Below are 27,743 nucleotides of genomic sequence, written 5' to 3' on the forward strand. Positions count from 1 at the left end.
GCTGGCGGTGGTCGGATCTGCCCTTCTAGATGCGTGGCTACTAGGCATGCTGCTGTTCTCCTTGTATAAGTTTAGCAGAAGCCTCTGTTCCATTTTGCTTCGATGTCCGAGTCAGAACCTCGTTATGTTGCCTCATACAATGACTTTTTTCTCCTCCTCCTTAACTAATGTGAACTGATCTTAGTTTAAGTTTTTTTTAAAAAGTTGTTAGTTGTTTGTGTTTTGGAGGTGGGGCTTCCTGTGTGGCCCTGGGTGGTATTCAGTCTTCTTCCTCATCCTCCCAAGTGCTGAGATGACAGGGGTGTGCATCATATCCCATATCTTTCTGGTCTGTTACCAGCTGTAGGGATGAGACCATTCCTATTGGCCATTTATTGGACTACATGTGTGCTTAAGCACATAATACTAGGATTACCTGCAATATGTACTTTACTAAGAGGTTATTGGCAAATCTCTGAAGTACATCTTTTTTTTTTTTTTAACATTAAAGGATAATGAACATTTTCTGGAGTTTGGATATGTATATAATGTAGCTTTTTCCCAAAAGATAAAAATGCTATTAGTTATACTATGTAGCTTATTTTATTATTAGAGATATCATGAACTTGTGGCTTATGTAGCTGAAACCATTTTAGAATGTTTAACTCAGGAAAAGTGTGGCTAGTCAGTGTCTTAGAACTCAAATTTTAGAGCCTGTAAGTTTCTTTCTAGAATGTTCTTCACAAATCTTTGTTGTTCCAGGTTTTTAATCATTTGGCTTTCGTTTGTTTCAGGGCATCCAAGGACTGTACCGAGGCTATAAAAGCACAGTTTTAAGAGAGGTAACCCAATTACTACTCCCGAAGTCCCAAACAATGATGGCTGTTGACTGGTGAACTTACATTTCATTTCTTACATGTCAGAAATATGTTGGAGAAACTGGCTTAAGAAATCAAAGAGGGGCTGGAGAGATGGCTCAGTGGTTAAGAGCACTGATTGCTCTTTCAGAGGCCCTGAGTTCAATTCTCAGCATTCCATGGTGGTTCAGAACCATCTGTAATGTGATCTGATGCCCTCTCCTGTTGTGCAGACATCCAGGAAGACAGAGCACTCATATACATAAATAAATAAATCTTTAAAAAAGTTGAAAGAAGAGTGGCATCACCCAGAAACTGTTCAGTTGCACCATAGTTGTTTCATCTAGAAGAATGCCTGTGATGGTTTGCTGAACGGGCTGGTGTCATTGTCATCTTAGCTAAGTGTCTTGTAGCTGAAACAGTAAGGAAGAACTAAGTGTCTGACAGCACTTCATTGCAAGGTTGATTATGTAAGAAGCACTCCAAAGACACATGCTTCAGAAGCCCACCACAGGGAGGTAGCTTTGGTCCCTGATAGGAAGTGCAGTGGGCTGAGGAACTCATTCTGGAGAGAAACCTGGCCCTTTGATTTTGTGCCTTCTAGTTAATATGCTGTACTGGCTTTTTTTGGAGAGGGGTGAGGTGGGAGAGGGAGCGATAAAGCAAGACTTGGCCCTCAATAATGACCTCACTAATGCTGTAGACAGCATGCTTTAATCTTTTATACAGTGCAATGTAAGAAACAATTTTGGTCCAGGACACAGTTTTCTGTGACAGAAGGAAGAACTTGCCAATGTTTCCTCCTCCTCTTATAGTCCTGGGACTAAAACATTTTAACTTGTAAAAGTATTTCTAGTGTAAATAATGAGGCAATTAATAGAATATTGAAGTTGGTTGAAGGCTCTTGTTTGGCACTCCTGTGGCTCACAAGAAGCATGTTCAGCCTTAGGATGCAGCGGCAGTGTGTGGTGTGGCCTACAGCTTTGCTTTTCACTAGCAGCCTGCAGTGCAGCCTTATTGCTGTAGAGCCTGACAGCTCCCCTTTTGGTAGACTGAGTGGTCCGTCTTTACTTGCTACTGTCTGGCTGAAATGTCAGTGGTGTGAGTCTCCTTTTGCCCTTTCTTTCTGACTCACTGCATCTGTGTGATGTGCCCAGCTTACACCTGGATGCAGGAAAAGGGGGGGGGGGAGTAATCAATGTGTATTATTTTTCTGAAAAGGGCTGAATAAATGAATATATTTCCATTCCAGAGAGTATTAGTTTTTCACACAAAGATAAAACACACGCTCACAACTGTTGTTTCATTCTTTAAAAATTTGTTTTGACATATGTCATGCTAGTAATTAATTCTTTGGCTACAATCCTTGCGAATTTGGTGACCTTACTGAAATGACTTTGTTTACTCGAAATGGCAGTGCTGTGTTGGCAGTTTAATTGGGGTCTGGAGCATTATGTATGCTCATGAAGGCCTTCAGAGCGGACCTCGCTTGAGGTGTATTACTCTGTCTGTTCTCTGCTGGAACGAGAGAGGAATTACTGTGGAATGAAATGTAGCTTCTCTTCCAAGTGAGACAAATCAGAAGTGATATGTCTGCTTTAAACAACATTTTTGCATTACGAGGACTTTTGAGCCTTACATTATCCTGACAGTAATATCAGATCTTTTTGTCTGGAGCCATCTGATTGTTTCAATAAGAAATACACAGAAGCTTTAGAGAGAACCACCAGGAATTGTGTGTTATTTGTTCAGTGTGATTTTTTTTTTCTTTAAAATAGTTTTCTCTAACTAGCCTTTAGGAGGGGATTGAAGCTTAGGTCCATGCATTGTAAGCGAGATCTGTTTTCTGGGATTTTCTAGCACTGTCATATGTATTGTGCTGTGCTTGGTGTGTGTAGACATTGTATACGTACGTATCTTGCTCATTTGAACTAGTTCAGTCTCACACAGTAAGTGTGAGATTTACATTGAGTCTAATCAAGGTCAGCAGATTAGACTGTTTACGTCACCTTTTCTCTTCTCATCTTTCTCATGGACTTGACCATATTAGCTATGACTGAGTATCTTGGTGCCTTAAGGTAGTTGCAGTAAGATGCTGTGAGCATAGTCAAGATGATTTCAGGCCCACTGGCTTAAAAGTTTTGGGCAAACTTGACTCCCGCTGTTGAATGTGACATAGAAGGACTTCAGTAGGTAAAGAAAAGCAGAGCAAAGGCATCTGTTTCAAAAGAACTTGGAATAAGGTAAGTTCAGCTGATGCTTTTAGTCTACAAATTCTACTCAGTATTCTGAAGAATAGCTCTGCCCTGATGGGGAAGCACATGGAGAGTCTTCTTTGCCACCCAGTTAAAGGCTGCTGAGGTGATGCACCTGAGTGGTCAGGGGAAGCCCACCTGGAGTGCCTCTCAGCATCTGTCATATAGAAGCAAGCCTTAGGGCTAGAGAGGTGGCTCAGGTGGTAATGTACCTGCCACCCAAGTGTGAGGACCTGAGTTTCAATCCCTCACAACCCACATAAAAAGAGGGTTGTGTTGACATTTGCCTATAATCCCAGGGTTGGAGAAGCAGGGGTGTCCAGATCCCTGGAGCTCAATGGTCACCCAGCCTAGCTAAATTGCTAAGTTCCAGTTTTGGTGAGAGATTGTGTTCAAAAAATGAGGTGGAAAGTGATCAAGGAAGACATCTGATATTGATCTTTCACCTTCACATGCACACAGTTGCATGCATGTTTATGTGAGGTACATACATGTGCCCACCAGACATGCACAAAATGAGCCATAATTCTTGAAGGGTTTCTGGTTAGAAGTAGTCTAACAAGCAAATAGAAAACAAGCAAATAGAGTAGTCTGAACAAAGACAGGGAAGAACTGTGTGCATGCGTGCCTATTTGTGTGTGTGTGTGTGTGTGTGTGTGTGTGTGTGTAGAATAGGGAATTTATAGGTTTGTCAGATGAATCTCAAGCCAAGGGAGGATCCTTTCAGAGAGTGCTGATAAGGTGGGGTACTTGCAAGGAGGATAAATAGAACCTCTCAATTCAGCTGCATGCTTGCTAGAAGGCTGGAGGAAAAGACATGGGCTACAGAGTGAGTTCCAGGACAGCCAAGGCTGCACAGAGAAACCCTTGAAAAACAAAAAACAAACAAGAACAACAAAAGAGTAACTCCTGGCTTCTTATACAGGGGTGTAGCCACTCAATAGTCTGGAGGTATTTAAGGGTATCTTCTTCACCTCCCTACTTCCATGCAGGCCACATGTACAGCCTATTCTATAAATCTGAGGTCCCAAATTGAGACTGAAAAGTCATTGACTAGCTCACTCCAGAGGATATCAGGTCACTTTGCAGTCGGTCACTCTCATTATCCTGTCCAGCAAAAAAATATGCCTCCTTAAGGATGCCTGTGGGTTGTCCTTAAAATTTTCTTTCTGATTCTGCTGTCTGCCCTCTGTTGATGTCTCCCCCAAGTTCTTCCTGTTGTTATAGTCTCTTGAGTGCCTTCTCTGGCTATTTGCTTGATCCTTCGAGCTCTGTTTTATGGTAATGGTGTTTGCTAACCAAATATATTTTTTGGATAATTTTTTCTTTACAATTGTGTAGTGCCTGATTGTACAAGTGAACCAGCCCCCTGTTGGCGGCCATTATAGTTTTGCACCAATATGTAATACCATTTATATGTCCTCTCGTACATGGTTCAGGATTGATTGTAGGTTATATGTCAAGACAGAACAATTTAGCTAAAGAAAGAAATGTGTAATTTTAACAGATACAAAGTTGCAGTTCACGGAAATTCTGGTCTGTATTTTTGTTGAGAAGATGGAAGCTCACCTGTTTTCTGGCTTTCTAGTGGTGCTAGCTGTCTATAAGCTGAAAATAATGTCATCTGGTTTTTAATTTTGAGTTATCTGAATGCTAACATGTGTTAGAACTCTTTTGTTTATTGGATTATTTGAGCTATCTACCACTTTTTGGAGAATTAACCAGGGGATTTATATAAATCTCTTTTGTCACACCTCTTCCTTAATATGAACTCAAAAAACATGAACTAAGTTTGTTTGTATTCTTGTAATCAAGAGTCTTTAAAGTTGGAGGCAGAGGGATGACTAGTTTAAAGCCTGTATGAGGGATATAGCAAGATCCTGTCTTCAAAGAAAACCAAAGCCAGAAAAAAGCCTTTAGCAGTAAAAGATGCCTACGTGTAAGGTACAACTCTGCCCCCATATAGCTGTCTGCAGTTGGCAAGTAATCTTTCCCTGCTTCCCTGCTTGGCTGGGACTCTTCACACACTGCTCTACTAAAGTCTTAGGTAGTTGGGAAAGTTGTTACAGTAATAGAGCCTACCTGGACACCCAGACTTAAAATTGACCTGAGGTTAAGTCCTTGTCTCCGGAAGCCACTTGAATCTGTCTGCATTTGAAAGTGTGACTGTGGTTCATGATAGTAGGTGTTCAAGAGGGGCTTGTTGCTCAGCCAAGGGGCGAGATGCTCCGTCCAGGTGTCAGGGGGAGAGGAGCTTCATCATCGTAAATAGAATGTGGGCATAGTTACCCTAACGGTTGAACTTTCAAAATCAGTAATCTAAGTGGGTTGGGAAAAATTGTGATTTAAAAAATTTTGTTGCTAATTTGCTATAAAAATTTGCTCCCCCCCCCCCCCGCCAAATAAGAGCAGCATCTTAGTTTGCTTTCTGTTGCTATGATAAAACATTCTGACCAAGAGCAACTTGGGGAGGAAAGGGTTATCTGGCTTACATCTCATGTCAGTCATCTTTGAGGAAAGTCATTCAAGCAGGGGCAGAAGCAGAACCCATGAAGGCACACTGCTTACTGGCTTACTCCCATGGCTTGCTCAGCCTGCTTTCTTAAACAGCCGGGTACCACCTGCCACTGGAGTGGCACTGTGAAGGGAGCTGGTTCTGCCCATATCATATCAATTATCAATCAAGAAAATGCCTCACAGGTTTGCCCGAAGGCCAGTTTGGTGGAGGCATTTTCTCAGTTGAGGCCCTTCCAGCTCATAGCCCTGTTGAAAGGTTAACCAGCACAATGACCCATTCAAAGAAAGCCTCTTGCTTTGCTGGGACTTTTCCCAGGGACTAGTGGGCAAGAGGCTCTTGACCACGGAGGTGCATCCTCAGCCCAGCCTGAGACTTTCTGAATGAGCCTGGCACTTCAGCGTCCGCTTTTGAAGAATGATAGGAAGCAGCTGCCGCTGCTAGAACTTTACCACTGTCTGTCCTTAGGTCTGTCCGCTGCTTCCTCCTTTCTGGGTTGTATATTTTACTCTCTGATAAGAGAGGTTTTCTCTTTAGCTATGTGTTCTAGCATGTGCCTTTGAGTTGCCTCTTTGCTTTGTCTTTGGTTTCTCCTCCTTATTTCCAGAGTGTTTGCTTTTCTAGTCTGCATCTGTCTCTAAGCCGATGCCTTTCCTCTGGCCTTTGCATGCTGCCTCTCTGGTACAGCACCATCTACACAGTGGCTCTCAGTAAACATTCCTCAGTCCATTTAGGTCGCATCTGTTTTGTTCCCATGCTACCACACACCATGTTCATCTCTGAAGGGCAAGGCGGTTCTGACTGGGGCTGGAAACAGTCAGGCTCGTCTGATGCTATGCTGTGTTGCTATGATCTGCACAATTGCTAGGCAGTGAAATTCCAACTTGGACATACTTTTCAAAGACTTCAATTTTCTTAACCCTTAGAAAAACTATTTTTGTAAGCATGCTTTGTTGAAGTAGGAGTGCTGTAGGCACCCACTGTTGTGTACCACAGTGGTTATCAGATGCAGTGGCCAGCAGCCTTTCCAAACTTTTAATGCAGTGTTGGCCTTCAGTTACAATTGAAATGCAAACACACCGAGCCTGATTTTAATCCTCCAGAATTTATTTTATTAACTATGACCAAATAGAACATCTGTTTAAATTCCATAATGTTGGCGTCATGGGAAAAGAAAGGGAAATCCTTGTTTGTCCTTGGATTTTGTCCACTGCTTCCTCAGGCAGCAAACGTGTACTAAGACATTCCTATTAATGGGAATGTTAAACAAATGAAATACAAAATTCCCCTTTAATCACAGAGCTTTATAAGATGAGTCACTTAATTGCATTTGCATTATTGTAACTACTGTGGAGATCTGTGAAGAATGGAGCACAGTTCATTCAGTTAATTTTTAAGTGCAAGATTTGACGTCACTGTCCTCGAGCTGGGACCTTAGCCTACAGTTTTTATCTTTTCATCACAGTTTTAAGCAAAACAATTTAGTAAGATGAATTTAATGTAGAAAAAAATACCTTCAGCCCTTTACTGAATGTGTGATTAGGTTTTATTTATAGAAGCATCTGCTGGCTGCTTTTCTTACTCTTTGGATAAATTTTGTTTTTACTGTAAAGTTTAAAAAATTTTCTTGGCCTGCCAGATGGCTTAGCTGATAAAGACCTGTCACCTTGAATTCGATCCCTAGGACTCCCATGGTGGAAGGAGAGAAGTGACTCCCATAAGCTGTCCTCTGACCTCCACACATGCACAGCAACATGTGCACACAGACATAGGCACAATAACTAAAGTGCAGTAGAAAGAATTACGGAGTCTTCACATACTTCTATGGCATATTTCAGTTTTCCACCAACCAACTCTTCTACATATCCATCCAGTGGAGTCAGTTTTTATATTCTTGTGTCTTCTCTAAGTACCCTTATCTTAATTTTTTATCATTTTTAGTTAAAGTTACTCTTGTGGAAGGAATATATATATATATATATATATATATATATATATATATATCTCCCACATATATAAGTCCTATTACTGTGTAACTTTACTGTCAGAAAAACTCCATATATATATGTGATATGTCTCCCTTCCATAGGAACAACCTGTGGAAACAACATATATATGTGTATATATGAACACATGTGTGTGTGTGTGTATCTATCTATCCACATACATACATATATAAACACACATATAAATGAACTATTTTCTAAAATTACATACAAAAATAGTAAACAACCTATTGTTTCACAAAGAAGATCCCTCATCACATATATATGTGTGGTCATTGAACAGTATAGGCTGAAAAACCTTAAGTTCTATTACCGTGTAGTTTCACTGTTGGAAAAACTCCATCTTATAAGAAGGATTAAGAGAAAAACTATGTTTATGTGTTAAGAAAATTAAATTTGAAATAAAATACAGAAATTTTATAAGCAATTCAAGGCTGAAGGTTATTTGAAGAAACTTGAAGATTTGTATCTGTGAGGCTCAACAGTCTGGCCCAGACTAGATGGGATCATATAAAGAAAATTACAGTTTGAAATGGATTATGATCATGTATTTAATGTATTTTTAAATCTTTAATCTATAAAATATTAGCCTTTTTTCAGATCAGTGAGCTAAAGCTTGTAAAATTCAATAGAGCTAGGAAGTGGTGGGACTGGAATTTGAGGTCGTGTGTGTGAACCGCCAAAATATGCCTTTCTGGTCACAGGACGCCTCATGTTCTCACCTCACAGCTAAGCCCATTGATCGCCCATTTTCAGTAACCAGGACAATGACAACAGATGTGCAAGGCTTGGGTCAAGACCTGGGAAGTAGAATACAGATCACAGTGTCCTGTGTGTGCATCTGTGCTTTTGTGAGTATGTGGAGGGACCTATGTCTGTGAGTGTGGGCATGCAGGGGCACATTTGCTATGCCTTGATATTTTCTTATTGCTTACATGAGTGCTGGGGCCCCAGGGGCCATCCCTGGAGCACAGTTTTTGCATTGTAAAGACTTCTAAAAGATAAAAATTAGACATTAATGCTTGCTTCAGTATCTTCTCTCCTATAATTTTCATTAGACTTCTTGGATGTCCACCCTCTTTCTTTTTCTGGGCGTCAGCATGGCAGTAGGTGGGAAAGTTGATGCTCAGGCCTTGAGATGGCTTTGGTTCATAGCCAAGAAACATTCTGAAATGGTGGAAAAGAAGAAACCAGTAGGAAAAGGGTATTCTCTCCTTTGAAAATGCTGCTTTTGATTACTGAACTTGACCTGAAGCTTGTGGTATATAATGAGACACTAGAGGGCGCCCAAGGCCTGTGTTTTAAATGTTGAAGTCAAATCTCAACAGGCAGGAGAGACCTGAAGCTTGGCATCAATAAAAGCGGTTCATATTGGAGAATGAAAATGTTTACTAACTTTGCTACTTATATGCTTAGACTATATTTATTTTATTTTTTAATTTAAAGACAATATCGGTTGGTAGAGTGCTTACCTGACATACAGCTGATATTTGATTCCCAGCACTACATAAACTTGGGTATAGTAACATGGCTGTAATACCCACATTGGTGGCAGACACAGTATAATCCTGAGTCCAAGGTCGTCTTTGTCCTCTCTTTCCGGTTTGAGGCTGGCCTTGGATACATGAAACACTTAAAACAAACCAAACCAAACCAAAAGCAAATGAAGGCCTTCCCTTCTTATCTAGAACAGGCTGTCCTCAAACCCAGTCCCCCATCTCAGACTCCCAACCTAACCCAAAGAAAAATGTCCCTGGTTTCAGTGTGATCACAAGGAAACTTCATACAGGCCCAGACAGGTGGATGCGTGAACTTGTCAAGGCAATGAAAAGGCATGATGAAAGGCCTGCTGGAGCTCGGAGCTCGGCAGCTCTAGAAGCTGGTGGGAGGTGGCTTTGGGGCCTGGAACAGGCGGCAGATGTGTAAGGGAAACCGTGAAGTTCAGATGAGAGCTACAGCTTAGCCACTAGGGTTCATGCACTGGCCTCGGTTTGCAGCACCGGTGGTGGTTTTTGTTCTGTACTGTAGTTACTGTTGTTTTCCCATGATAGGAAAAGCCTGCTTTGCCCTGAGGCTACTTTTCCAGCCCAGTGGTCACTGCCTTTAACGACTAGTCTAGAGCCAGTGGCGGGATATGTGTGGACTCTATCCCATCCTAGTGACTTTTATAAATCTATAAATTATTTCAAGAATACAAAAGACAAAAAGCAGTGGAGCTAGAGGGAGGACTCAGTGCTTAGGAGCACTGGCTGCTCCTCCAGAGGACCCAGGTTTGATTCCTAGCACCCACATGGTAACTCCAGGTGTAAGGCACATGGCTCCTCCTCTGGGCTCTGTGGCTACCAGTGATACATGTGGTGTATAAACACACATGGCAGGCAAACTACTGATACACAAAAAGTAAAATAATTTTATTTTTAAAAGCCTTTAAGAAGGGAGGTCAGGTTTCGGTGTTTTGTGAAATAATTTTAAAAAATCTTAAAGTGGCAAGTTAAATTTAAAACTTAATTCTTAAAATCTTACTGTTTTGTCAAAGAAGTATGTGTAAGGATTTAACAGAAGGCATGATAACAGCAGCCCTGTCTATCCTGCTTCCTGCTCTCACTCTTCAGAGACCGCCTTTGGGAATGGCGTTCGCTCTGTGTTTTGTTTAGGCCTATACTTTTGGGTACTGTGTTGAAACATTAAAGTGTGGGATTTTTAGGGTGGAAGGGGGATGTGGTTTGCTCTGTGATCTTCCCTGGCAGAGATATGTCTTACCATTCCAGATAAACGCATTTAGTTCTTTGGTATCCGGGTCCTTCCTCATTCCCTCCCTCCTTTGTTCCCTGCCATTTCTTTCTCTGTTGCATGTGGTATGCTTTGTTTTGACTGACAGATCCTGTGACAGTTACCCAGTGTGTGGGTTGTCTGTCGATTTACCTTGTTTGCGGAGGGCTTTTCTCCACCCTTGCAGATGTTGAGTGACGAGGGTCTCACTAATGAAGAACACAGCATCTCCTCAGATGGTGGAAGATTTCACACTGATTATGTCTCTTCATGCCCCTCACACCATGGAGGACATGTGGATCGTCTGATTTCCTTAAGATTTGATGGGGTTACGTGAGTTTGACTATTTTTATATAGGCAGTGTATGGCTGGCGGCAGGCAAGGCTCTGTTTAATCACTTGAGTAGGTGTTCTCTGATTTCTACACACAGATGAGCCAGGTATTTGCTGTGAAGTGCTCCATGGGGTAATATTTTGAGGCTGTGTGACTCTCCTGTTCCCCAATAATCTTTCACCTAATAGTTTGACCATCTGCGAATACTTCTTGCTTGGAGCACTTGTGACATTGGTATTGCAAAGTGATAATTTTCCTACTACTGTCTTTTTCCTCTGAGTTTATTAGTTGGAATTCATTTGTGAAGAAGTTTTTCTTTTTTACTCTCAGATTTTTTATTTTTTTAAATTTATCTTTACTGTGGACTCATGGATTTATTGTCTTCCTTTTGGGTAACAGCTTTTTTGAGATATAATTCACTTACCATCACATTCACTCATTTCAAGTGACAGTTTAGTGGGTCTTAGTGTAGCCAGGTCACCACAGCCAGGGAATCTTTGTTCAATAATTATAATCTATTTATATTGTATGGTGTGTAGCTCCCTAGGTGTGGTCAGTGGGAGCCTCTCTAGTCCTAAGTCTCTCTTGCCACTGAGAACCTCCTCTCCTGTTGTTCCAAACCATTGCAGTCTTATCTAGCTGGTACTGGTCCTTGGTTGATGTTGATGGAAAGTATATTTAGAAACAGTATCTGGGTAATAGGTACATTATTGCTTCTCAGCTCTCAGAAAAAAAATAGTTAAATGAATATTTATTCCTTCAGCTTCCATCTATTTATCTCAGACAATACTTGGAGTGGGTGGGGGCATAGAGTTAGTTTCTTGATAGGTGACCATGAGAAGTGCTAGCAGGTACAGGACTGAGCAGCCACTGGCTAGCCAGTGAGCCCTTTTGTCTCTCAGTTGAATTTGGAGTGATGCTCTGACAGGAGTTCTAGAGGAGGAGGAGTGAGGAGCCGGGCAGGTTGATGTTGGGAGGCATTCTAATAAGTGCGTGCTTAATTGCCTCCAGAATCTCTTGAAACTGAAAATTTTTTTTCAAGTGGAACTAAAGTCTGCACTTGAAGAGCCTGCCTAGAATCACATGCCCGGACCCTTTTGGGCTGGCACTCTTTCCTACCTCACATCTAACTCTAGTCTTAAGTTAGAGGGGCAGCAGAGGTGAAGCTGAGGTACAGTTGGTTTGCAAGGTTCTATGCATTGATCTCATGTGAACTGCAAGAAAGGGTCACCTTGAAACAGTCAATGCTGGATAGAAAAGATAAACATACACATGTAATACACACATAACCATATGCATAAACATAAACACACACACCAATAATAAAGAAAAAATGCATGAATTTGAGAGAGAGCGGGTATATGAGGGATATGATAGGAAGGAAGGGGTAAATGATTTTACCATAATTTAAACAATTATTTTTTTTTAAAAAAAACCACCTGATACTCATCCTCCTTGCCAGCTCTGGTGGCACTGTATAACATCCACTAACCTGTTTACTGAGTACCAGAGGTAATAAGAATGACTATAGCATGCAATCCATGAGGCTAATATGTGGATATGATGGGGTCCTTTTGCTCTTGGCGTGTGGGGTTTCAGTTAGAAGGTCTCAACTCTTCTTACCCTCATTGCTAGTAAAAATAGCCCCATCCTTTTGGCAGGGCACCTCCTACTGCGTTTCCTCAGGGTGAGAAGGTACTAGACATGGCTGCAAACAATGAGTGAATACTCACAGAAACTTAATACATTAATCCCATGCAAAACAATGCCCTCAAGTAGTTGGTTTCACATCTTAGAGAACAGTAAATAGGTCTCACCTCATGGTGAGATTTTTCAGGCATTGCTCAATATGTATGACTTTGTCAAGTTGAAGTGGCCCCTGTATTTTCTCTAATTTGCTTGTGTGTGTCTGAAAAAGCCTGTTATTTATATTTCATTTCTTAAAATAAAGAATTGGAGCCATCAAAATTGGCAAGCGTTAGGCATGCCAGTTAGTTCAACATACTGACCAATTCTCTGAATTATTAGTTCAAAGGAGCGTGTGGACAGGGATGAAATTAGATTTAGGCCTTTTTCACTCTGGTTGTTTTAGGATCCTCGGGGTTGCTTTGATCTGTAAATAACAGCTGTTTCTTCATGCATGGTTCGGGGTACATGAGACGCGTTCCAAACTCTGTCTGAGACTTGGGACTCATCACTGTGATCCTGAGCTGGACATGTGCACTTTACCTGTAGCTCCTATAGAGACGTCAGCTCGAGTTTGTGAACACAAGTGGACAGATTTTAGTTTTCTTCATTTTTAAATAAGTGGTATCGCATAGTTATAAGTTTACTCACTAACTACCAAAATATACTAATTTTTTTAAAATATCACTTTTAATTCTAAAAGCTGAGAAAGCTGTGAACACATATAATGTTTGTACATGTGCATGTTTATAATTTTATAAACACATAGAAAGTTATTCACATGCATATATGTATATACATATAACTAAATATTTTAGACATCTATTTTGTGAAAATTAACATGCTTGTCTTGCTTGGTAAGTAATTATTTAAATTTAAGAACTATTTGATAACTAGAATTAAAATCAAACGTAGGCTACTTCACTTCAGTACACAAAGTGTTTTCTACTTAGTTATCCTAATTTGTATGTCTTATGGGCCATGTGAGAAGGGTTTAGAACTGGGAGGATTGCTTTAAGAAGGGCAGGAAGTGAATGGTAGAGGAGGAGTGGGCTTAAACCCAGGATGCTAAGAACCGAGGCTCGCTCCAGCCTGCTGTGGTGGGCAGCAAAGCCAAATGACAGGAATCCAGCTAGTGCCCTCTGCATCCTTCTATTTACACATCATACTAGAAACAACAGGGGCTGCAGAGCTGAGATCAGAGTGCACTGCTCGTGCTGAGGACTCGTGTTCACCTCTATCACCCTCTCCGGCCTCTGCTGACACCTACATACCCATGACACATCTATATACACATAATTAAAAAATAAAATAGAATCTTAAAAAATGAAAATAGTCATATCTTACATTAATTCTAGACGTGAGATCTCTATTTAGTAAAGCCTTTCTGTTCATTACAAACTATGCAGGATTTAACAGTGTGTTCCATTTGTGGCTTCTCTTTACTGGTTACTATACTGGACATCAGGAAGCAGAGTCCCCGTTGCAGTGATATAATCTGCTGTCTTGTGGCTTCCAGAGATACCCAGTTATCCTGACATTGGTCATGTCGGTTTTAAGATGGTAAGCTGTAACTTGTCTCTGTAGTAATGCTGTAGGCACATAGTTCTCTCACATGCCAGCTGCCTCATACTGCAGTGCAGAGTGTGGTAGTGTGGGTACTGTGCAGCCGGCAGAGTCTAAGCTCCTTGTTTTCTGGCTCAGTTAGACAGTTTGCTGAGTCCTGGGCTCACTAATCTCCAAAGTACGTTCTGTACCTTGAGTGCTTTCTTTTTTTGTGGAAGCCCTTGTTAGTTTTAGAGCCCAAAAGGTCTTTTCTGTTGCCAGGTCAGCTGGCCATCAAGAGAGAGGAGATGTCCATCTCTAGGTGTGGGAGCCTGGGCCAGCAGCATCACCTGGGAACTTGGTAGACATGTAAGTCCTTAGGTTTTGCCCCAGACCTTTGAATCTGGGGATCTCTGGGGATGGGCCTGAGAGTTTGCATTTTATCCCCTGCAGGTGACCCTGAGTCGGCTGTTGTGAGTCCAGCTGGACTCTAATGTACCAAGCTCAGCGGGGAGATTCCCTGTGGGGTAGAGGCTCACCGGCTGCTTACAAGACCCTGTGCCATCCAGTTCCCTGCAGAGCAAAACAAATGGCAACCACTGCAAATCCCAAACAAGCCAGAAATAAAACAGAGGTGGTTGTTCTGTTTTGAAATAAAGAAATGTTGGATAACATTGCAGGAACTGGGGAAACAGTTTTTTCATCTCTAGCAAAGTTTCTGTCATGAATTGCAGATTTTTAAAAAAAATTCCTGATTCCTTTGTTATCTTGCACACGTTTTTCATTCACACACTATTACGTGGATTGTTTTGATGTTTTCATGTTTGTGTGCCAGGCACTTAGCTCACACCTCTACCCTCTCTTGTCACCGTTTGTTGTTAATGGACAGTAAACATAACCATGATTTTTTTCATGAATTTTTCTTTTTTTTCCTTCCTATTTTTGGTAGTAGGCTACTTTGAATTATTTTAAAGCTAAATGATTTAAAATAGTTTTCAATATAAAAGAATTATATAAAGAATTGTTTTGGTTTTACAGAAAACACTTGGAGAAAAGAACATTTAGCTCAGCTGCCTACTGTGGCTGGATTTCTTACTATTTTGAGCAAGGTCCCTGTTGAATGAACTTTTTCCACAGCGCTAAACACCAGTAGAAACATTCACCCGTCAGATGCGGCTCAGAGAGGAGAATTGCACATGTCAGGAAAGTGCCACAGGATGACCTTGTAATGTGGAGAATTGCTTTCATCTCTGAGATATCTCACACCTGCTTCATTTGGCACAGTGTTCCCAATAGTCAGCAGACAGCCTGCCAGCCCAACCCCAGGCTTGTGGGTTCAGTCACAAGGAACATGGTTCCCAAAAAGCACTAGTGCTATTGAAAAACCCAGGTATACAAACTGCTAGGCAACTTTATTTTGTTGAAAACAGGCTCTCTCTCTCTCTCTCTCTCTCTCTCTCTCTCTCTCTCTCTCTCTCTCTCTGTCTCTCTCTGTCTCTCTCTCTCTCTCTCTCTCTCTCTCTCTGTGTACGTACATGGCTGTACATAAACACTTATGCTATCTGGAAGTGTATGCCCATGTTGCCTCGTGCATGCATACTTGGGTACCCTGCACACTGTCTTATATACCAGATGATAATAGTTCTTTGCAAGTGTTTCTAAGACCCATGTGAACCTCCAGTCACGAGGCTGTGTTGTGCACTCGTTGCCTGAGGCTGCTTTTTCAGTATCCCGTGTGAAGGGAGGTCCACAGGTGTGTGGGTATGGGCCCATGCAGGCAGTGAGAATGATGTGTCTCCTGATGATGTCATTACATTCCCTGGGCTGCTTTTCTTCTGAGGAACTGGTTTGGACTTTTAGGCTGCGGTGCCTGCATTTTAATGCTTATTGGACAGTGTGCGTATTTAAATGTCATCATAGCTGTTTGTGAAAGTCCTTGAGAGGTTTCCTCATGATGGTAGATTCCGGAAAGGGGACTGTTTATTTGTTTCGCCTTTTCTGAGGGTGAAATCAGACTTTTTCACATTTTATCGATGATCCATTTGGCTATCTCTGGGCCAGCTCCAGTTAAAAATAATAGTATTTAATATTTAATAAACTGCCAGGCTTTGGAGCCATCTGGAACTTTATTTTCTTTGCACGCAGCATCTGAGTTTCAGCTGTTAGCCTTTCTCCTTTGCTCTGGGAAGGGTCAATTGCTTTAAAAGTCTTTGATGCTTGCTGTGTCAGCCCTTTTCATATTTTCAAAATGTCCATGTAAAAAGGCTTTTCATCCATTCATGCTGATAATTCTTTTGAACTTGAGGTTTGAACCAAACTAATCAAATTTAATTATAGCTCAAATCCTGTTACAGTGAACTCCAGTAGACTTCCAGGCTGGTTTTCTTCTTTATTTCTTTTTTGTTACACTGGAATTCAGCCATTACCAATATTACATTAAGCCACCAGGCCACTGACCACAGTGTGGGAGACCTTTTGCAGTGACCAGGTTTTTGTTACATTGACATAGTAATATGATTTGAACTTTCTTTTTTTTTTTTTTTTAAAGGAAATCATGAATTAGTCATAAGTAAAATTTCTTTGTTTGCATAATTCTTATGAAACTTTATCATACTTAGTGGTTTCAACAGTTAACATCCAGAATTAAAATCTAAGAACTACTCCCCCCCCCCTTTTTTTTAAAGAATTTTATTCTATTTTATATTCTTGGTTTAGGAATTCTGGGTTGCTGACTTCCTCTATTATTTGCTCCATAACAAAACCAGATCTACTGTGTTGGGAGTCCAAGGACTCCACTCTGCTTTCTTTCCATTTACAGTTGTCTGCAGGTGTGTTTGGTCTATGATATCGAGGGACTTGAACTATACTTAGTGTAGTGGTTTAAATGAGTTCTCCAGTTGTTGGAATTGTTTGGGAAGGATCGGGGGTGTGGCCTCCTGGAGGATGAAAGGGGCTTTCTTAGAGAAAGCCTTGGCTTTGTTGTTGCTCAGGCTTACTTTTATTGTTCATAAGATCTAAAACTCAGTAAGGATTTCCAACTGTCCCTTTGGGAATAGCACCATGACTTGTGCAGTGTTCTGAAAAAGAGTGTCCTTTCCTGTTTCATTGAAAACCTATCTGGGACAGTAGCATTCACTGGAGAGACGATGGGGAGAAGTCTGATGCCACTGTGAAGTAATGGAGCAGGACTTGTGCCCTTGTGCCTGATGCTGCCGTGATTGCTGGCATACATGCTTTACTGTAGTGCCTGCCCTGCTGGTCCCATGTCCACCTCCATGGGTGTTGGGGGCTTTTCCCCAGCACAGTGTAGATTTTATTTTACAATTCACTTCTGAATTTCTAAGCAGATTTGGGAATAATGGCTTTAAAATACTCAAAAATAATGGCGTTTAAAAATACTCAAAGTTTATTTTCATCTGTAATTAAAAGCCTATCCAGGTTTAGCATTGGATAAACTTTGAGCTGCAAGAATCACATGGCAGATTTATTCTCTCCTCAGGATATTTGAATCTGAAATGGAAAGTAGAGCTTATTTTTTTTAAAAAGAATAAAAAAAAAAAAAGCAAAAATCAGTGCTCTTTGTAAGGTAGAAACTTATTTTGAAATTTTTACTCAAAATTGCAGTTTTCTGTGAGTCAGTCATGGCACTGCCTTTTGTTTGAAACTGAATGTGAAGTTAGTGTATACACTAGGTACTTTGAAATTTGAGCTTTGCTCTGAGCTGCAGTACTTGCAAATCTTAGCTTAGCTCTGGGGTTGTTGGCTACATCTCCCACTCTGGCTGGAGGACAGGGCTGTGTCAGAAGGACACAGTAATGTGCTTTTGACTGTGGCTCCAGGGAGAATGAATGACAACTTATGTAAACTGGAGCCTGTGACTGGAAAAACCAAACTTGGTTTCAAAGGGACTGGACCTTGCTGGGTGAAGACCATTTCCTGAGAGCAGTGGATAGTGTTTTTGAACAGCTGCTTCTAGTTTTGTGACAGAGAACTCTGGGCTTACCTTCCATCTTTTTCTTGTCTAAGTGTTGTCATTAAAACTTGAGTTGAGGGGTTGGAGAGTTGGCTCACTTGTTATTCTTGCAAAAGACCTGGGTTCAATTCCTAGCACCCACAGGAAGGCTCACCACTTCCTTAGGTACCACACATGTTTGTGGTACATATACATTCAAGGAAAACACTCATACATACAAAGTAAAGTAAATCTGAAAAATAAAAACCTTGAGTTGATGAGATATGTTGTCCATGGTTACAGATTCTGAGAGCTATGGAAATAAATCCCTATAAATGTCAATAGATGCTCGTGTGAGACTGTTTGGAGGTGATAGAAGACACCTCTCTGAGGTCACCTGAGGGTGCAGATCTCAGCTCCAACACCTGACACCTGTGTGGCCTTAGGCAAGTTATTTCAACTGTCTTCTCTCGTATTTTTTCTTTTTAAGATGAGACCAAAACAATGCCTACCTGAAAATATATGTTCACACATGTGAGGTCTCAGGAGTTCACACATGTGGGTGCTCAGGAGAGTGGCCACATAGATCTGTGTTCATACATGTGGGGGGCTCAGGAGAGTGCCAGCAACATATATCTGTGTTTGTACATATGAGGAGCTCAGGAGAGTGCCCACATATATCTGTGTTCACACACATGAGGGGCTCAGGAGAGTGCCTGGGACCGTGCTGTGTGCGTGGTTCTGTTATTGTGGTGATGGTGATGTTGCTGGCAGTCCCTGGACAGCTTCCTTTCTGACTCACTACTTAGCGCTTCCTGAGTATCTCCAGTGCACCTTGTGTGCCCAGTCATACTTATCCAGGTTTTCTCTCGGATGAGCTCATCCCCTGGAGGCTGCCAGGTCTTAGGGGACTGCCCCAAGGGTCTGAGTCTCCGCCTTCCTGTTGTTTTGATCCTTTCCTCACTGGAGCCAATTGCTCAGTGCTGGTAGCTCTCACCTGTTTACTCTGTACTCTCTTTCCATCAGCCCCTCCCCATCAATTCATCTGACTTTAATTAGTGTGTGTTTGTTAAAAGTGGATCGATAAGGTTCAGTGTGTGCCCTGTCTATCCAGAACTGTGGGTGTTGCTTGCTAAGAGGAAAATGTAGCTTAAGTTCAAGCCCTAAACCAAGTGATGAGAATGCAAGCCATAAGACTTGGGGTTTCACCAAACTTTGCTTCCAAGTCTGAGACCACTCTTGATCCGTATTCCTAGTCAGTGGGATGAGGGCCCATGAGGATACAGAGGGATACCTGTGGCTCTCCAGCAGGCTTCAGGACCGGTGTAGTGGAGATGTTTAGCAGCACCCTAGCCTCTCTAGGTGTAGGGAAACACAGATACTGTGGGTAGCTGGAAGGGCCCAGGCCAAACCGTCCTTGGGTTGAAAGTGGCAGCTTTGAAGACCCAGGAAGTGACAGTTCTAATGGAGTAGTCTCATGTGTTAGTTGCTGTGACTGTGCCCAGTGCTGTTTTAATCTCCCCCCCCCTTTCTAATGGAGCTGTGCGGCACACAGGAATGGCTTGGCTGACCAAAGAGCAGGTGATGTGCCTCCTGAGATCATCACGGATGCCTGCTGTCACAGCAGGCACTCTAGTGGGGAAATGTGGTGCATTGTCTCTTTGTGATGTTCCCGGTGTCAGGAACCACCGTATCAGTCAGGTGTGGGTTACAGAAACAGGATACTTGACATAATAAACTAGACAGAGAGGGTAAGTTCATTTTGACTTGGTGTTTTAGTTCATGGTTGCCGATCCTGTTGCTTTGTGGCCTGTGGTTGGGTAGAATTACATGGTAGACTGCACACAGTGAGTGATCCACTTACTAGTGGCAGCCACAAACCGAAAGCTATTGGAAGGAGCTGGGTAGACCCCAGTGGCCTGACTTTTCTTGTTTGTACTGCTCAGAAGGAAGGTGAGAGGGAGTGTTGTTTCATATGTGTACTGGCTGTTAGTACCGCAGCCTCGGAGATGGTTCGCTCCTTTCAGTAGCCCTTTTACTAGTAAGGTTTAGGGGTTTTGTTTCAGGTTTTTGAGTTCTTTGTACAGATGTTAATTCTGCATCAAATGTGTAGCTGGCAAAGATTTTCTCTCATTCTGTAGGCTGTGATTATATATCCTTTGCCATGTAAAAGCCTTTTAATTTCATGAAGTCCCATTTGTAAATTGTTGACACTGTTTGCATAGTGACTAGTCTTATTCAGGAAGTACTATCTATGTTGTCTTCATTGTCGTCTCCTCCTCTTCCTCCTCCTCCTCCTTCTCCTTTTCCTCTTTGTCCCCCTTCTCTTCCTCATTCTCTATAATGCGTGCCTCCCGTGTCGCCCCACGCCTGTGGAAGAGAAATACGAGAGACAGTATTCGGGTAGTTACTGCAAACGAGGCTTTACTCTGTATCAGCAAACGTGGAAAACGCGGAAGGACGCGGAAGGGCTGAGACGCGGAAGGGGCCTAGCTTAAATACAGCCTAGAGTGACGTATTCACTTCTGATTGGCTGTTCGCTCACCACCCAATATTATGCCTCGGGATTGGCCAGTGACTTTGGCGCGCCTTTTGCCTTTTGCAACTGTGCAGATAATTGTTTACTTCTGGAGAAGACATGAGGCCAGCGCCATCTTGGGATGGCAGATTATACCACCGTTAACAGCGGCTTCCTACATCTCTCCCTGTTTAAATTATTAATATGAAACAGCCTTTTGCCTATCAAACGCAGTACCAATCAAGATTCGAACTCAAACCCAATCAAGCAAACTCCATCTTGGGGGAATAAGCGATCAAGAGCTTATAGCCCGAAGATTCTCCCTTACCCTACCAGGTGCGATGGAAACAAGTCCTCTGGGTGCAAGGGCTAAGGGGATATAAAGAGGAATTGACACCCATCCCTGTGCAATGGAGTATAGCTCCCAGGAGTGCAAGGGCTGTCAACCTACTATTCAGGTACCACAGCTATTTAGGCAAGGGCTGGCTGGACCTAGACCTCTCATCGAACCAGTGCAATGGGCTGAACCCTTGGGGTGCATTGACTGAGGGTCTCAGTCATTGGCTACTTTCTTAGCCTGGATAGTCAAATTTCAGGGAGAGATGCTTGCTCCAAGGCTGCGAGTGCTTGGGCTTAAAGCGGCCTTGTCATGTTTTTGTTGGGCTCTGAGCTTACAGACCAACCATCCATGAACACTAATCCACAACATAGGGCTGTACCAAACAGGCCTATTCCCAACCTTTAAGAAAGAAAGAAAAAGCAAAAGAAATTCAAGAAGTAAAATCTCCAGGGGTAACGGGTTCCACTCGTGTTCCAACAAGGCTCGAAATCCGGATCTGCAATTGGTGTTGCACCTGGTCCAATTTCCCATTCCACTTTCCTTTTAAATAAGCAGAAAGATTATGGCTTTGAGTAAATGTATCATTCACAAATCTCAGAGGTGTAATACCTGGATGTGGGGTTGCTGACACTCAGCTTATTTGAACCACATCCGTGAGCTGCTCCACATGGGCTTGGAGCGAATCAACTCTCTGATTGACCAAAGTCTCTTTTAAGTCTCAATAATGATGTACTGGGATGGGCACAAAGGAAGGCACATGCACAACCAAGGCTAGGTCTAGTGATCTATTCCAGCATTGTGCTAAAAAGCATGTAACATTTTTACAATCCAAGATATCAGAATTATTCTGAAAGTTGGATAACATAAAGAAAAATGGAGGGTCCACACACACCGACACCGGTTGTGCAGATGCATTCTTAAACACCTTATTAATTTTAATGTTATTCAAATGGCTAGAGATATTAAATCATGTAGCCGAAACATTCTGCACTTCATGAAATATATCATTCAACAAAACAAAGGCAGATACACCCTTTTTTAACATTTTAAACAGTGGCTACAACACATAATTTAATTGTGTTGAAGCAGGATAAATTCAAGAAAATATACATATGATTTAATTCAGGACTTACATCCCTTTGAAAACATTAAACAGAGGTTTAAATCCTCCTATGGTAAGCTTAAAATGAGGTTTTAGCCAAATAATATCTCTTAACAACTTTTAAAAATCACTAAGAGCAAATCAAGATTAAAAGTAAACCATTTTCTTTTGCATGTACACTCACAAGCCAGAAGATGGCGTTAGATCCCCACCACAAATGGTTGTGAGCCACCATGTGGTTGCTGGGAGTTCAGCCTTTATATTTTAAATTAAGTCCAGCCTTTAATGGCTGAGCCCTTTTTCTAGCCCCAGCTTGTCTCAAATATTGAAAGATACTGTCTTTGAATCTTTTTTGAAGTAACAAGTATTCTAAAAAATTTTTAAAGCTCGTTATATTGAAGCAATGGCTTGCAGAAAAAATTTCTTTAGAGAAATCCACTAATAAAGTATCACACAATGAATAATACACACCAAAAGATTTAACCTCTTAATTTTTTGTATCAAAGCAACAACAATATTTGTATATATAAAATGTAAAACAATTAACCATTTTCTGAAGCAATTATTTCTAACAAATATTGCTTCATGGGTTCTTAAAAATTATGAATAAATTTACTACCTGTAAATCTCACACCTTTATCAGAAATGTAAAGGAAAGGTACAAAACATCTTTTATATCTATAATAATTCTATAAGCATTTATTGAAATGGCAGCTGGAGAAGGCAAGTTAGGCTGTATAAATCTTAAATTTGAACTTTATTTTGGATTAATCTAATAACCAATCTTCTTTAGTCCAATGAGAATATTGGATAAAAGCCAATCTTATTCTCTAACAATTGTTACATATATTAGAGGAATCCAAAGCATCTCATCCTCAACAACTCCAAATACAGAGAAATTAAAACAACCTGAACCATACTCTATCAGCAGACACAGCTATATTCATGGAGGGAAGCAGGCATAATTTTAATTTCTGCAGCACAATCATAACCTTTAGCCCACAGACTGTTGTAAAATCTTTGAGTCTTAGATTTATCTCTCTTCTCACAAGAAACACAGAAATCTCGGTAAGCACATTTCTAGGATCTGGTCTGAAGACTCAGAACAAAAGGAGCTTAGCACCTGGGCTTCTGTAGTTCAGTCTGCATTTCTTAATTCAAATGTAAATGCACTTAACCTCCCTCTGCCTGCTCTGAGGCGTAGGCCAAATTGTGTGGTTTTGGTTTTAGCTTAAAACCTTAAATTTAAACTGTAAACCTTAAAAGACACGTGCTGTGTCCTTTTTCTATAAACATAGGCAAACCAAAAAACCAATCTTTAACGATGTAAGCAATCTATTTTTTCTCAAATTAACACCAAGTGGATTACCTTTATGTTATAAAGTTTGCTGCCACAAAACAAAGTGTAAAATCTAATGGAAAGCTTGTAGCATTTATGACCTAGGCTTTCGGCAGATGCGCCTAAGGCCAGGGCAACCAAGTAACTCTCTATAGCTTTGAACTAGGCAGTACTTCAGCATTTGAATGCACTGGCAAGAGAACAGTTCAAGATCTGACTATGGCCCACAGTGGTATACTTATCGCCAAATGGAACTTCAGTATCAGGAGACTCAGAGCTGTAATCTTGCAACCTAGCTTCATTCTTCACAATCTGCACCAGCCACGTAGGGACCCAAATTAAATTGTTTTCACCTGTGGAATAAGCACAAACAGCCCCCCTCCCTGGGCCACAGCAGGCCCTTAGCCAATTTTGTAGCCTCTTGTTCTTACGAGGGACAATGGCTGCACGGCATTCAGCTGTGGCATTTTCAAAGATCATCTGTTCTATCACTGGCATTGCTTGCCCTGAGCTCTCGGGGAACTCCCCGTGTGCCCGCCGCCCCGCACTCTTGTTCTGGCTCTGTCTGGTTGCAAGCCGCCACAGGTAGCAGAGTGGAGACGCTTTTGTAACCGGTCTGACCCGGGCCGCGTCGCTGCGTCCCTGTTCCCACAGCCCGAGCGGAGAAGCACGGCAGGGGACCCTCGAACCCCAGCGAGCCGCTAGCTTTCTTAGTCTTATCTCAGCACCGCTACCCTTTGTATAGGCAGCTGCTTCCCCAAAGATTCTGTCATAAAGGAGGATCTTTTTTTCCTCTGACCTCCTTCTACCCGCCCGTGGAGGTTTCTCAAGCTTAATGGACTCTGCATCAGTCCTTGTTCCCTTTGAACACCCTATTCTATGACCAGGCCTTTTTGCCTGTTGCTGGCTAACACGCCCTGGTTCTGATAGCCTGGAGCAGACTAGTCTTGAAACCTCTTGACTTGCCCTAGTAGCTGAAAGCAACGCAAACAAGAGGCTAGCTATTGTTGCGGCGGCAATGGGTGAATATCTACCCGCAACGAAGGTTTCTACCCCAGGCATACCTTCCAAAGACGTACCTCGAAACCTGCAGTCTTTTAACCCTCTTCGAGTCTCCGGGGCCTTCCGCAATGCCCTGAAATTCCCGGGTTTCGGCACCAGATATAACGCGCGCCTCCCGTGTCGCCCCACGCCCGTGGAAGAGAAACACGAGAGACAGTATTCGGGTAGTTACTGCAAAACGAGGCTTTACTCTGTATCAGCAAACGTGGAAAAACTCGGAAGGACGCGGAAGGGCTGAGATCCGGAAGGGGCCTAGCTTAAATACAGCCTAGAGTGACGTATTCACTTCTGATTGGCTGTTTGCTCACCACCCAATATTATGCCTCGGGATTGGCCAGTGACTTTGGCGCGCCTTTTGCCTTTTGCAACTGCGCAGTTAATTGTTTACTTCTGGAGAAGACACGAGGCCAGCGCCATCTTGGGATGGCAGATTATACAGATTAACAGCGGCTTCCTACAATTCTCCATTTTTATTTTTGAGATAGGTTCTCTCATATCCCAGGCTGCCTCTCATTGTGACCAAGAATGACCTTGAACTTTTGATCCCCCTGCCTTCATATCCTGAGTACTAGGACCATGAGTGTGGGCCACTGGGCTCAGTTTTGCTATCCTGATATCTTGACATTTTCTCCTTATTTTGTATTTTATCAGTTTCAGAGTTTCCAATCTTCCATTAAGGTCTTTGGTCCATTTGGGGTTGATTCTTGTGAGGGTGAGAGATAAGGAACTGCTTTCATTTATCTACAAGTGGATGTTCAGCTTTGCCAACACTGTTTGTTGAAGATGTGGTCTTCAGTGGGAAGTTTCGGCATCTTTGTAAAAATCAGGTAGTTGTAGCTCTGATTGTATGTGGGTGCTCTGTTCCGCTCCATTGACACATGTGTCTAGTTTTATGTTAGTACCATGCTGCTTTTATTACCATGTCTGTAGTAGAACTTGAGATTTGGGATGGTGATACCTCCTCCAACATGGTTCTTTTGGCTCAGGATTGCTTTGGCTACCCAGGATATTTTATGCTTTCATATAAAGATTTTATGCTTTCATTTTAAGATTTTATGCTTTCATTTTAAGATTTTTTTCTTCTCTTTCTATGAAGCATGATTTTCAAATTTTGTTGGTGATTTTACTGAGTTCATAGAATGTTTTTTGGCAAAATAGCCTTTTTCAAAATATTAATTCTGTAATTTATAAACACGTGAGATTTTTCCATCTTCTAGTAACTTCTTTTCTTTTTTTCCTTCAGTGCTGTGTGTGTGTAAACATAATTTATTGAGTATACTGCAGAAGGCCAGCAGGCTGGGAAGAAACTAGGTAGTGCTACAGCCTCTTCCATTGTTTAAAGATTTTAATGTAGAGGTATTTCACTTCCTTGGTTAGTTCTGTTCCATGGTATTTTTAATCTATTGTTTAAGGCCATTGTGTATGATATTTATGTTTGTTTTTTCTTTCTCAGCATATTTGTTATTGGTTTGTGGGAAGGCTACTGATCTGATACCTTGGTTTTCTGTCCTGCTACTTTGCTGAGCATATAGGTAAGATCTAAAAGTTTCCTGCTGCACTCTGTAGGCGCTCTGTGTATGTATGGTTTCCATTTCTGTTGGTATTTCCCTCTCACCCCCTTTTCTTTTATTGCTCTACCTAAGGCTTCCAGTATTGGATCTAATAAGTGTAGAGAAGGTGGACAGACAATCTGTCATGTTCCGATTTTAGTGGACATGGTTTGAGTTTTTTCTTCCTTTGTATAATATTGGCTGTAAGTTTGTCATACCTGACTTTTATTATGTTGAGATATCTTACATTCCTAGTTTCTTCAAGACTTTTATCATGGACTAAATTTTTGTCAAAAGCCTTTTATTTATCTATTGAGATGATCCTGACATTTTTATATTATGTATTATTTGTATTCATTTGGGTATTTTTAAAAACTGTGTGTGTTTTATGTGGTGTATACACATATGTATGTGGAATTCTCATACTCATGTGTACCTAGAAGCCAGAGGAGGATCTTTAATGTCTTGTTCTATCACTGCCTTACTTCTTTGAGGCAGGGTCTCTTTTGAACCTGGAGATAAGCTGGCAGCATGCAAACCCCTCAGGAATCCTCAGGTTTCCAGGTCCCACAGGTATATAAGTGCTTTTTACAGTGAGTACTCAGGTTTGAACTCAGTTCCTTATGTTTGTACAGCAACATTATTACCCACTGAGTCCTCATTTTAGTTCCTGATGATGCATTCTTTGAGAATAGCTGCCTTTCTGGACTCTTACAGATTTGTCCCAGGGACTACTGTAGTGTTGGGGGTTCACCATTCACCAAATTCTTGAGATAATAGCCCTCAGATTCTTGGTCTAATGTTGTTGAAGAATAAAAAAACTCACAAAAACATGGATGAAGGGTTGGCAAGATGGCTAAAGGGTTAAGAGCACCGGTTGTTTTTCCAGAGGATCCAGGTTCAACTCCCAGCATCCACATGGTAGCACACAACTGCCTGTAACTCCAGTTCCAGGAGGTACAGTGCCCTCTTCTTGCCTCTAAGGGAACTGCACACACACAGTGCACAGACATGCAGGTGAGACACCCATTCACATAAAATAAAGAAACATGGATAAAAGAGCATGAGCAAGCAAGTGAAGGCAAAGAACAAGAGGGACTAAGGTTCCTGTAGTGGGGGTCCTGAGGGCATTGCTGTGGAGTGCTCTGTGGAAAGGCTTACGACTGAATTTTAATGAAATTGGTTACTGGGTGTGGGTTTATTGTGATGTGAGCCAGTGTGTGTGGAGGGCATAGGTACACAATTTTGAGATGTTTCCTTGAAGAGATGATTAGAGGTTAGTCATGGTTTGAAGTCCTTCTTCCAGCCCATTTTTTATTTATTTTGTTAGGTGCTGTCCTTGGGGTTTGTCTGCTGTACCTTTGCTAGTGTTGACGGCTGACCACCTTAGCTTGTTTTAGTGACTGTAAATTAAAACAGGTTTTTTTTGTTTATCTATGATCTCTTTGTTCTTCCGTTCCATCCAGCTTACAGTTTACTATGGGCCCTTATTTACCCTATGGGAAGCTAACTCCTGAGTCACTGATTTGGGATTATTGAACTTTCCTTGCATGTCTGAAATGAAGCCATGCTGATCTTGGATAGTGATCTTTGTGATGTGTTCTTGAATTCTGTCTGAGTGGTTTTGCAGCTATATTTATCAGAGACTGAAATATAGTTTTCTTGTGATTTAATTGCTGTTAGCATGGATTTTTAAAACTCCTATCTATCCAGTGGAATAGTTTGAGAAGCATTAGTTTAAGGTTTTTGACGATCTTGTAGAATTCAGCAGTAAATCCAACTGTGCCTGGATTGTTTTTCTGATCAAGAGGGTTTTTTTTTTGTTGTTGTTTTGTTTTTTTGTTTTTTTTTAAATTATTGCCTCAATGTCACAGGCTTTCTTAAGTTGTTTATCATATCTTGGCTTACTTTTGAAAGGGCCATATGAGTCCAGAA

The 27,743-nt window shown here is 41.6% G+C and overlaps 1 protein-coding gene across 7 annotated transcripts in view; it reads left to right on the forward strand.

Annotated features, from left to right (window-relative positions):
* The window catches only part of Slc25a26 (solute carrier family 25 member 26), a 105,767-nt gene that overhangs the window by 40,276 nt on the left and 37,748 nt on the right, over nt 1–27,743 (forward strand). For 6 of the 7 annotated variants that reach the window (XM_034511420.2, XM_034511421.2, XM_034511424.2 and 3 more), the window contains one exon: nt 774–821. The exons of the other annotated variant lie outside the window; for it this stretch is intronic. In XM_034511420.2, coding sequence (XP_034367311.1) covers nt 774–821 — 48 coding nt within the window. The remainder of the gene's footprint in view (nt 1–773; nt 822–27,743) is intronic. 7 annotated transcript variants of the gene reach the window in all.

This window comes from Arvicanthis niloticus, chromosome 9 (assembly GCF_011762505.2).
Source record: "Arvicanthis niloticus isolate mArvNil1 chromosome 9, mArvNil1.pat.X, whole genome shotgun sequence".
Classification (NCBI taxonomy): domain Eukaryota; kingdom Metazoa; phylum Chordata; class Mammalia; order Rodentia; family Muridae; genus Arvicanthis; species Arvicanthis niloticus.